Below are 12,696 nucleotides of genomic sequence, written 5' to 3'. Positions count from 1 at the left end.
TATGAAATAAATAATAAATGTTTTTCGTAAAGCAGTAAATATACTAACACCTAACTTGTTTCATATTCAGGAATGCAAATAAATAATATGAATTTGAATATATGTTTCAGTGTTTAAAGTTTAAATAGTGGGCAACCCATCTTCATGTGTGATTTTATTTTTAAAGCTTTTTAAAGAGGAATATGGTTTTTCTTCAAAAATAATGGCTCTGGAGTAAAGTAAGTAAGACGATACGATATGAATAAATAAAAAATGTTCTTAACACAGGTACTTATAACAGTTGATTTGCATTTTTATTTTATATATACCTTTATTATTTTAATTTGTTAAAATAAAATGTATTTATTGCCATTTATCGCCCATAAAAAATATAAAAGCTTTCTAAAACGTTATTCTATAAAAATAAAGAATTTCGTGTATTCTTAAACAAATAATACCGTAAAAATTCTCGATGAACAATAAATACGTCAAAGTCACAAAACTGTCTACAAGCTTAATATGTAATGACAGGAGCATAAATCATAAAACATGAATTTATATTTTAAAAGTTTAATAAGTGATACGACGCGTTTTTAAAGAATTTTGCTATGACGAAATTGTTTACGAACAAATTACTTTTTTGCGCGAACAATTTCAAAATGTGTGCTGACTTCTGGCTCGGGTCCACTGCTAATATGTATTCGCGCACAAACGTAACAATTTCGCGGACATTTAGGAAATGTTCGCACGCAAATTGTTTCTATTTGCTATAGCCAGTAGATCAGAAAAAAAAACATTTGTGTGCATGATCGGTAAAATCTTGCCTAAAAGCATAGTAAAAACTATATACTTACTCTGAGAGATGCGTAACAAATAACAACACCAATACGAGGGCGCATGATGGCCGCGGGATGTCCATCCTCCGACTGCAACAACCAAAACAACATATTATTTATATATAGGTATTTATATGCCGTACGTTATGCTTAGTTTCAATTTGCTAGTGCCAATGACTACACGAAAATTGTTCGCGAACAAACATTCTGAGAGTTCGCAGATATGTTTGCGATTTTTCCAACATTTTAGAAATGTTCTCATACCAATTGATAAGCGAGTACGCCAGAAGAAACATTTTATGCGTTACAATCTCGTCTTAAATGCACTATGAAATAATAGGGATGTCAACATTTACGGTAATTGAATAATTGAAGTTTATTGGCCATACTAATATGCGCTCTCTGTAGGTACATCATACATGCATATCTTTCATAATTACATGTTTGTCAAGACTGTTACGAGTCAACGTGTTAGACAGGTATGTAGAGACAAACAACATTTTAAACACAATTTTCACCCACTTTTCACGACAATTTCCCAAGTAAAATCCCACCATAAATAAAGCGAGAACAAAGCCCCAATTTCGCAGGAAACTAATAAGCAATTAGCTTGAGCAGACAGCATTATATTGCAGGATGGCGACGTTCCAACCGCGTAAACTTTCGTCCGATGCACTTTATTTATAATGCATGAGGAGAAAGGTCGGGAGACGACCCAATTAACTTGCGGTAACTCATACTTATAGACTTACGGATGTAATATTGTCTAGTTTGTTTGAGTTAGTGTTAATTTGTGTGTGAGTTGTCGTATTTCCATCATGGAAAAGATGTTAATAAATACTGCATGTGTATTTAGTAATTTGTTATCGAAATATGGTAATATATTAGTTACGTTTGTGTGATGTTTTACTTAATGCCTATATGTAATTGGTAGGCGAATAACGAAGTTATTCTTAATTACACACTCTCATTTAATGAAAATAACAGTACATTTTCCATTTTACAACATCCATTTTAACAAAATGGTAGCTCTAACAAGCTATGTTTATTTTTATATAGTTTTCATAATATATTTTCCAATAAATGTTCATGTTTCACTTCTTTGTTTGAGAAGAGGCCTTCAGCCTTTCTGCAAGAAAATTACATCCGATATAATTATATCCGATATACACGTAACACGCCACGGAAATCCATTACCGAAACAATAGTTCAAAAGAAAACATTCCCCTTTCCTTCTTATCGCGATAATTATTTAATCAAATTCACCAACAATGCGATAAGAAAAAACTTCCAAATATATATAACACGCTATAGGTTTCACTTAGGTATGGTCCTAATTGGGTAGTTGACTAGGTCAAAAATAAAGTACGTTGTCATATTGCTTTGCAAAGCGTCTTAAATTAAAATCACATTCATTTATTTTTATTTTATTTATGTTTTCGTTGGAATAATTGATTTCATTTCTTTATTGATAATATCAGCTAAATAAGTACATATATATATACAGTTTGCCGTGAAAAATCTGCGACGTCGTTGCACAGAGAGTTGCATAGAGAGTAACCGTTTTTGACAATTCAATAAGGGTCATGGCACAGTATAGCGACACCGCAACAGCACGGCTTCACACCAGCATTTAAGTTGTCATTCAATTTAGAGCATTAAATCGTGTATATTATAATATATTTCGTAATGTCAATATGAAAAAGCCAACGGCGAGCAGTCAGCGCGCTTGCCGCTACCACACAACTCGACTCGCAGCCCGCGTGCTACAAGCGAGCGGACCTCATGCATTACGCGCCGACTCCGAGTCGGCAGCGAAACAACGTCATTACATCGTGTTCAATCATAACTGTCTTAAAATAATATTGAGTTTGCGGTGACAGCAAGCATACACCTCGCGGCCGGCGCGCGGACGGCGAGCTGGCACCTTGTGGACAACGCGTAGTTAGCGCGCTGGCAGCTAGCCGTAGTCTTAATTCGAGGCGACGCCGTGCTGCAGCCGTGCTGTTGCGGTGCTGCCATAATGTGCCATGACCTTAAAAGTTATGAAATTGACTCGTTGGAAACTACCGTATTACGTGGATACAAAAAATTGGTACAACAACGTATGAAAAATATAGACGAATTGAATTGATTTGTTAACTGAAAAATAGCCAACAATATCCATCATCTCTCAAAATCTAAACCGTATCAATCAAACTCACATTCACATACTTACATACAGATAAGGTACCTATAATTTCACAGAAAATGTAATATCTCGAGCATAAGCCTACACCAATTTCCAATATCGATTGAAATTAATAACATAAGGCAGACATGTCTTGAGGCGGCAGGAAATCGAATTTGTAAGACTTTCCGATGGTAAATCGATTGGGGATTCAGCCGGGATACAGCCGGATTTGGAAAATATTATTTCATGACTTCAAAAGTGATTTGTTGATGTCAAATGTATTTTTGGTTGAGTGAGTATGATTTATTATTTTTGATTTTCTTAATAGAAGACAGACAGATAATAATATGTGTTGCTGGGGAATTTGTTCTTCTTCCCAGTAATAACACATAGGAAGTGGGGAAGGGTGGGCGTTTTTGGGGACTATCCCATGTAATTATAATTTTTTGTATTAGTTTAGTTTTTATGGTTAAGTAGGTATTAAGTTTTGTAAATGTTAAAATTTTGTTAGAGTTAGAAATAAGTATACGTAGAAATAACTACGCTATTGTATTGGGTGGCACCTGTAAAAATAGTGTATGTTTGTTGGAAATAAATAAATTCTGACGTTCGAATAGTGCTGATTTTTAGCCTACTTTGAATAAACGCTTTTTAAAGTTGAATTGAGTTTGTTTCAACAAATATTTGGTTATTTCCACGTTGGTTAATGTTGTGGCGTAATATACCTTCGTTCTATAAAAGATTTAGATGAAATAAGAATATCTAGACATTAAATTGTGATTTCATTCTCTATTTACACTTGGGTTCATAAAACTGAATGCATGATAAAATTCAAATAATTCACGATAATTAACTCAAAATGGCACTTGACTATAACAATTTGGAACAATTAACCATTTTTCATGAAAAACCCCTTGGCTGTATCCACGCACTAATCGCCTATAAACAGCTATAAAACATTAACGTTAGTTACCGACCTGAATACTTTAACTACCCTCAATAATGTACAGTCACCTTCAAAATTGTACAAATGAAAATTTCCAAAGAGCAGCCTAGTTTTCAGTGAAAATATGTAACTTCAAAATATCCGCTTTTCGGAAAAAGTGGATCCATTTGTTAATTATAATTTCTAAAGTTTTCTTCTAAAAAAATTGGTAAATACAGTATTATTGATGAATTACCCAAGTATTCATGTACTTTTATTAAGTTTATGTTAAATAAATTTTGGCGTTTGTGTTTTGAGGTATTGTAACTCTTTACGTTATTAGGCACTTTTAAAATTTGTTCAGCTACTTTTGACGCTGATCGTACAATTAATTTGGAAACAAATGCCCCAATGTTTGAGTTACTCACACGCGAATATTTCGTTAAAGACTTTGACCAGATTAGAAAGGTTTGTTTATTTACAAATGTTCTGACTTAATTATTGAAAAAGAATTAGCAGTAAATGATAGATGGGACCAGCATTTATAGGTAACATCAGTATTTAGCTCAAAGATTTTTTGAAAGATATTTTGAACCATACCTAGGCACAACACTCATACTTTTGTTGTGTTTTCAGGTGATTTTTACTATAGCAACCAAAGAACGTTAAAAACCTTTCCTGAACCTTGAAATCTAGAGAATTAATATCACTGATTCTATAAACTGATATCGAATCTATTTAATAGATATTAGCAGAGCATACCAATTAATTTCCGAGCTGGAAAATAAAAGAAAGGACCCCACTTTACTCCCTAAGTGCTCAAACATGATTAGAATACATAATGAGGAAGCTATTTATTTCGCACCCCTACAGATGTCTCAATTTAGAATGCAAATCCCGTGTTTTCAGTCAGACTTCAGGCTATAAATAACTTCATTCATAACTTCATTAATGAGAACTGTATTGAAGTCCAGCCTCTACTTTCTATGAAGTACTTTGTCCTTCCTTGTATGGCTAATGAAATGATATGTTTTTGCAATGATATGATGATTCTCTTGCAGTTTTATTGTAAATTGTCTGAGATATTCTGCATTTGCACTGTATTTCATCAACATTGTGTGTGATTTTATGCCCCTAAGAGCTATTTACAGTATTATAATAGAAAGAAAGTGAGTTTTTTTCATTCTCGTTTGTTAATTACGCTATCACGCTAAGACGTCTGAAACAATTGAGATTATACTCTTGGATATAGGTAGTTCAAGGTTCCCAGAAAATAGGCTTTTGTATGAGAGGTCGGGACGTATAGTTCCTTCGGGACACAGAGGAAACCACGACCTCTAGTTAGATTACATTTTATGCAAAGATTTTACTATATATTATATATTATTTTTATAGTTTTATTTCAACGCTGCACACAAATACATCTGCCGATACATAGTTTAAGTTCAGGAAAACCACAAAACTGCTATAACTTTACAATCACTTTAGCCGCCATCTTGCTGTCATGGCGGCGGCAGCTCAGCGCCATCTACCGCTTGTTAGGAAACTAACTAGTTTACTGACATTTTAACTAGACTGGTTAAGTTTTTAAGAGCTTGAGCGCTTAATTTATTCCGAGCACTCCTTGTAAAATGTATAGATATTGATTTAAACATAACCCTTCTTGGTATTCGGGTGAAAAGATGAAGTCAAAAACTTTCTGTGTAAAATCTCTCTCTTAATTACTCTTATACCTATGGAAGATTTTATACACATGTATAAGAACCACCACAATATGTATACCACCACAACACAGCTTTATAATATTCCATTACTTTACTATCTTGAACACCAAGGATTAATCAATCGCTACGCCGTAGCCAAAGCCAATATGGCCGACCAGCTTCGTAGCTTCCTAATCCGCTACGAAAGTCCTATACTATTGCCCTATCGGGGATTATTGAATTACTACGGAAACGTCGTAGCCAATAGGGCGACCGCAGGCGTCGTAGCAAATTACTTGCTACGAGAGGATATTTCGTAGCAATGTTGTAGCAGGATTATGTAGTATTACGAAGTTCTTGTAGAACTAAAACGAATGATTTATTTTTATATTATTTTGTCATTTTTTACGCGGTTTCACCCGCGTCTTGTGTCAACCATTTTCTCGTACCCGAATAAAATATAGCCTATTTTACTCGGGAATAGAGTACCTACACAACAGTGAAATATTTTTTCAAATCGGTTCAGTATTTTTGGAAACTTTAAGGTACAAACAAGAAAATCCTCATTTTGATATTTTGTTCACAAAATATTTACATTATATAATTGAAAAAAAAAACTTATATACAACATGTAACTTAATTAACGCACATCCTGAAATTAGTTTGTTCAGAATCATTTACTGAATCGATTTATATCATTTTTAATATAGGTAATTTTTTATCCCAAAAATAATTAAAACTACGGAAATTATTGTCATATTAACCCTGTACAGTCAAAACAAATTCAAATAGACCGTAACTCAAAGTAATAAGACTTCGTGTATTGTCGGCTTTTTCCGTAGTTTCGTTATGTTGTGTCGAGTCGAGCGGCGCGCGGCGCGGTATTTGCGTGCGTAGTAGTATGACCAAAAAGTTCTCCAAGAATTGGTATAACTAATTTAGTAAATAACAATGCATATACATGTTAAATTAAAAATTCAGTGTATGTATTATGATTATAACATAATATTCTAATTGGGGTGTTTGAGGGTGTGCGTTAATTACGTTACATGTTGTATATATACAACTTAAAACTAATGCATTTGATAATAATAATTTTGATATTGAAAGAGAAACAAATAAAGTATCTCGACTTAGCGCACGAGGTTGTCGCCATGTGGAGTGTCGACACGGCTGTTGTTGTGCCGATTGTCGTTACGGCCAATGGTTTAATAGCCATGAGGCTCGACCAACACCTCAGGAGGCTCTCGTTGGGCGGCTGGATCAAGGGACTGATTCAGAAGGCAGTACTACTTGATACGGCACGTATTGTGAGGAGGTTTCTGTCTCTGGGACCCTAACCACCGGTACCTTGGACCCTGTGCCCGATATCGGTGGCAACCTATTTTTTATATTTTTAAATGTTTTTTATTTTTATATTTAATATTTAAAAATGTAATAAATATGTGCAAGAATAAATAAATGATAAAAATTTTGATATTAGTTTAAAAGAAATGCGTTATTATTAAAGTATGGACTCACTTTTGGTATTTTAAGTCATCATTATATTTAATTTATCAAAACTATGTTCGGGTCGGCTTCCAGTCTAATCGGACACAGATGGGTACCAGTGCTTAACAAGGAGCGACTGCCTATCTAACCTCTTCAACCCAGGTAAAAACGGGCAATCCAATTGGTATTTTAAGTCACACAATTTCTATGTTATTTTAGGTAAATTAATTCCTCATATATTCTGCAGAGCTCATACCAAACTTGTTGATGTTTATTGGTGCACATGTTTTGTACTGATAAATGAATCCCGATTTATTTTACTACGGATAGTTAGTTCAATGTTGGTTCTGACTCATTGGTCTTGAGAATGCTAATACTGCCAATGTGTTGCGAAAACTTTGTTTCCAAAGGTATTTGTATATTTAAAATGGCACATAGAATTCGTGGCTGACTGATAGTTACCGTCGTTTTAACCCATTTGAAACAGGCAAAATTAAATAATTGAAATAATTGAAATTTAAAAAATGTTTACATTTATTTACTTGTTAATATTAATATAGTTCTAACCAAATTACTTTGCACATTTGTTCATACAGAACTTATCGAGTTGCTTTGTTTGTCCGAAGTTGGCCACTATTATTTTTGCCTAATTTCACGGCTAATTTTAGAAATGCAAAGTTATTTGGCGCCAACTGTACATCAAAAGAAAACAAACATCGTTTGAAGTTATGTGATTTTCACACAGATATATCCCACTAAACAGATTGAGACAAACGATGGGACATTAACAAAGTACCTACTCACTTGTTTTTATTTTTATTTGAAACTAAAACATTCACCAAAGACAACAGACACGCTCATTAACAACTTTATAAATAGTTAGAAAATGTTGGTATGTCATGTATTCAGTACGCGAGGGAATGCGGTGCGTTGCCAACGCATCATTTCGCGGTACGTTGCCGTTTCTATACGAAATTGTGCGCAAACTGAATTATTATTGTTTCTGTATCGCCATGTGGTGCGTTGGTAATAAACAGATTGAATGTAAGTGGGTGAAGATATTTTGTTATAAGCAAATTGTAGTATGTTGCTTGAATCTTTTAATACACTCTTGGCTACACGAATAATAGGGTCGTCTAAATAATATCTCGATTAATGTTCATCGCGAAGTCAAATAATTCATAATTCAGCATGTAAGTAAGGTAAAAGGCAAAATTCAACAGTAAAATGTCATTTTTTTTTACTCTGGCCGGCACTTTCATTTTTGGGTACGAAATGAATGATGTCCTTTGACCCAAGAATAAATAATAAATAAATAAAAAAACGGGGTGAGCTAAATAAAACCGTTTAATAATAAAACCAATAGACTGCAGTGCTGATGTGCTCATTGAACAAACGAACAAGCAATGACATACAAGGAGGCTGTAATCCGCAGATATCGAGTTCATCTCATTAGTATAACATAACAATTTGCATCCACAAGTTTCACAGTGCAGACTTTTACTTTGCCGATAGTTTCACAGTGCAGACTTTTACTTTGCCGATAGTTTCACAGTGCAGACTTTTCCTTTGCCGATAGTTTCACAGTGCAGACTTTTACTTTGCCGATAGTTTTTTTGGACTCATTAATCACTTTGAAGATGAACGTACAAAATTATAACAATTAAGATTATTTTTATTATGAGAAAGACAGAGTATGTGTTGCTGGGGAGTTTATTGTACCACTTCTTCTTCTCAGTAATAACACATAGGAAGGGTGGGTGTTTTTGGGGCTCTCATGTTATTCTTAAGTTCGAAGTGTTTTTCAGCCCACTTTGAATAAACGTTTTTTGATTTTGAAAAGATCAGGTATTTAGCCGGTAACAGATAGACTTAACTTTGATTGGAATCAAGATTATATTTGTTTTGCCAACCATCGACTACTGTCAACTGTCGGCCGATTATTTAATCTGCAGTGTGCTACTCTTAGGGCACTATTAATAGGGCATGCCAGATCCCTTTGTACAACATAACCTTTAAACTTTAACTATATGTCCGTCGGAATGTTGAGATAAGTTCAAAGGGCGTCAAGGATTCTATTTGACATTTGGATTTATTTTATGCTGACATTTGTTTAGCTTAATTGTTATTCTGTTTTAATGATGCAGTTGTTTCATAACAAAGGACGATTGCAAAATCATCCGTATATTTACCATCTATTTTTGGATCGGCTTCAAAGTCCGTCTGCCTGCCTATCTGACTTCCTCAATCTAGTAACTTGGGAAACCCAGTCAGACTTTCTGGCTCCTGGCAAAAAAAAGGGACTGCTAAAGGTGGCTGAAATGATCTCATTCAAATCATGAAGGAAGAATTCATTTCTCATTTTCTTTGGTATAGAAAGCAAAATAGTTGTTTGGAAAATCTAAAGTAAAAAATGCTCGTTACTATACAAAAACGCGTAGCATGTAGAGGCTACGCAGATCGTAGGCCGTAGAGCCTACGCAAACCGTTATAAGTTAGTTAGATCCTTAATTGTTATCATCTCTTTTATCACTATAATTTATTAATAAAAGGAGCAAAAATATTACATAGAAATCTCTTCTAGGGGTGTACTATGCCAAATCGAATAACAAATAATCGAATATCAATTGATCGACCACTATAAATCGAAATTCTAAATACTCGAACATTCATAATATCGAATGGTTATTAAATCGAACATTCAATACATCGCGCAGTCTATACATCGAGTGTTCAAAATATCGAATGTTCGTTTGATCGAGCGTTAAATGCATCGTATATTCATCCTATCGAAAAATTTATATTTTTTATGAATACAAGAAAAACTCAAAATTTATGAATAAATCATATTTTAATGTAGTTTTTATTATTATTAAACTTTTTTATTATCGCATTATCATCCCTTTTGACTCTTTTTTGTAAAGTAGGTCTTCCCAATTCCGCGTTTGCCTTTTCAATTCACACAAAATTTTAAAATGTACCTTTAAAAGATAAGAATTAAAGATTAAAATGTGATTTATTAGTAAATTTTGAGTTTTTCTTGTATTCATAAAAAATAGGGATTTTTCGATAGGATGAATATGTTTTGCATTTAACGCTCGATCAAACGAACATTCGATATTTTGAACACTTGATGTATTGAATGCGCGATGTATTGAATGTTCGATTTAATAACCATTCGATATTATGAATGTTCGAGTATTTAGAATTTCGATTTATAGTGGTCGATCAATTGATATTCGATTATTTGTTATTCGATTTGGCATAGTACACCCAATTTTACCGTATGGAATACTATTAACAATGTTTCTATATTTTATCCCAACGACATTTAATACCGCGTCGCAGTTCATGAAAGCTACAGTTAAACAGTCAGAGGTGCAGTTACCAATATTATATAGTTTTTCCCCAATTGGCTAATTGCCAGAGAATAGCATGGAGTTACGTCGCGTTTATCTTGTAACGTTGTCAAATAACTGACAGATTATATTTCACTGTTGTTTTACATTTATATTTTTTGGGTTATTATTATTTATTTTCAAGCATATAATTTACATTTTTAAATATTAAATATAAAAATAAAAAACATTTAAAAATATAAAAAATAGGTTGCCACCGATATCGGGCACAGGGTCCAAGGTACCGGTGGTTAGGGTCCCAGAGACAGAAACCTCCTCACAATACGTGCCGTATCAAGGAGTACTGCCTTCTGAATCAGTCCCTTGATCCAGCCGCCCAACGAGAGCCTCCTGAGGTGTTCGTCGAGGCTCTTGGCTATTAAACCATTGGCCGTAACGACAATCGGCACAACAACAGCCGTGTCGACACTCCACATGGCGACAACCTCGTGCGCTAAGTCGAGATACTTTATTTGTTTCTCTTTCTCAGCTTTCACAAGGTTCTCGTCATGCGGAACGGCGACATCGACTATCATCGCGCGGCGCGCTGATCGATCTATCACCACAATATCAGGCTTATTGGCTACAATAGTCCTGTCAGTGATGATAGATCGATCCCAGTACAACGTGATATGGTCCTTTTCGAGAACTGGGTCGGGCGCATACTTGTAGTACGGTACCTCAAGGTCTACAAGGTTGTATTGCAGAGCAAGCTGCTGGTGGATAATCTTGGCCACTTGGTTATGTCTGTGCAAATATTCACCATTAGCCAAACGAGAACAACCAGATATAATATGTCTGATAGACTCACCCGGATGGTGACATGCCCGACATATGTCAACCGTCCCGTCTTTCACGATATATCTCCGGTAGTTATTCGTAAGGATAACTTCGTCCATAATTGCACATACAAACCCTTCTAAATTACATTTACATAATTATTACAATTTATAACAGCTATTTATTTTATAGAATAATTTTATGAATAAATAAATGTATGTACAAGTATTTCCAAAGCTAATGTTTTGTTTAAAGTGTCAAATATTTCCATTGTTTAATGTTGTTTTAATGCTTGTTATTGTTTTAAGATGTAATAATTTATTTGCAAGTACTATTTTGAGATAAGCAGTGGTCTGTATCCTGATATTTATTGTATAATTAAAACAATTCTATTATAAACTGAATTTAAAAAGTTTCATATAAAAAAAGACTAGACTCACCGTTAACTAAGTCCGCAGTAAAAAGAAAAACCCGTAACTATTCAACTATTTTCTATATAAAAACACCTTTATACATTATATGCATATTATATAAATATTAATCACTGCACTCAAACTCCCGTGTTTATCGAACTATTTTCTATCCACTTCGATTTATAAGTCGGTACAGACGTGGGCACCCTTCGGCGTCTGAACGTCAACTGGCCACAGCCCGTCCTCTAGGTCGAATCGTGGCTGAATACAGCAGTACCTTTGCCACCGCGTGCAATTAAAATGTCAATGTGACAAGGTCTTTCCCGCGCATTTGTAAGGAAATGTCACAAGGGATTAGGAAAATAGATTCGTTAGTGATACCGTTGATTGTAAATTAATTACTCTGTGTAATTGTATGATTGGATGCAAAAAATGGTAGGATTTGATTTATTGAAGATGATGGTAGGAAGTTAACTATAATTTATCGACGTTGAAGAGTGAATAGACTAATTTAGAAAATATAAAAAAAACTTTACTTTTCTTTTTTCTATTTTTTTTTAAGACATAATCGGATCATGAGGTTAGGTACCTACTTATTTTCGTAGGTACAGTTATGCTACAAGATAAGATTATTTTGAAGTTATTACATAAGCATTTATTATCTCTATTTCTTTGTAAGTGCTTTAACTTTCAATTTAACAAGTTCGAGAATGCTATTGACTGTTTGTGTCCAAAGACAACTTCACTAACACTTGTTTTACATAAATTAATCAGTTCACGCCCCGCCGCCGCTGGCATCAAATTGATTTATGCCAAGAAGATCAGATGTCCAAATATAATTTTGAATGTTTTGGTACTTAGTTATTTTTAGAAAATCTATTTTTATTTTTCCTACATAGATTTCTTAAGATATGAAGTTGAACTGAAGAATATCATGAATACTGAAACTCGGTAGTTACCCAGTTTCAGTACCTATTCATGATATAAGCAAAATATAA

The 12,696-nt window shown here is 34.0% G+C and overlaps 1 protein-coding gene across 2 annotated transcripts in view; it reads right to left on the bottom strand.

The window, feature by feature from the left end:
• The window catches only part of LOC124640684 (glutamate-gated chloride channel), a 35,833-nt gene extending 23,899 nt beyond the window's left edge, over positions 1–11,934 (bottom strand). For both annotated transcript variants that reach the window (XM_047178573.1, XM_047178572.1), the window contains exons 1-2: positions 11,726–11,934; positions 834–905 (exon numbers count right to left, since the gene is read on the bottom strand). In XM_047178573.1, the coding sequence (XP_047034529.1) occupies positions 834–898 (65 nt within the window). In that variant the 5' untranslated portion in view covers positions 899–905; positions 11,726–11,934. The remainder of the gene's footprint in view (positions 1–833; positions 906–11,725) is intronic.
• Positions 11,935–12,696: the final 762 nt, after the last annotated feature.

Source organism: Helicoverpa zea, chromosome 21 (assembly GCF_022581195.2).
Source record: "Helicoverpa zea isolate HzStark_Cry1AcR chromosome 21, ilHelZeax1.1, whole genome shotgun sequence".
Lineage (NCBI taxonomy): Eukaryota > Metazoa > Arthropoda > Insecta > Lepidoptera > Noctuidae > Helicoverpa > Helicoverpa zea.
The sequence above is the reverse complement of the archived record's forward strand: the minus strand, read 5'-3'. Positions and strand labels throughout refer to the sequence as shown.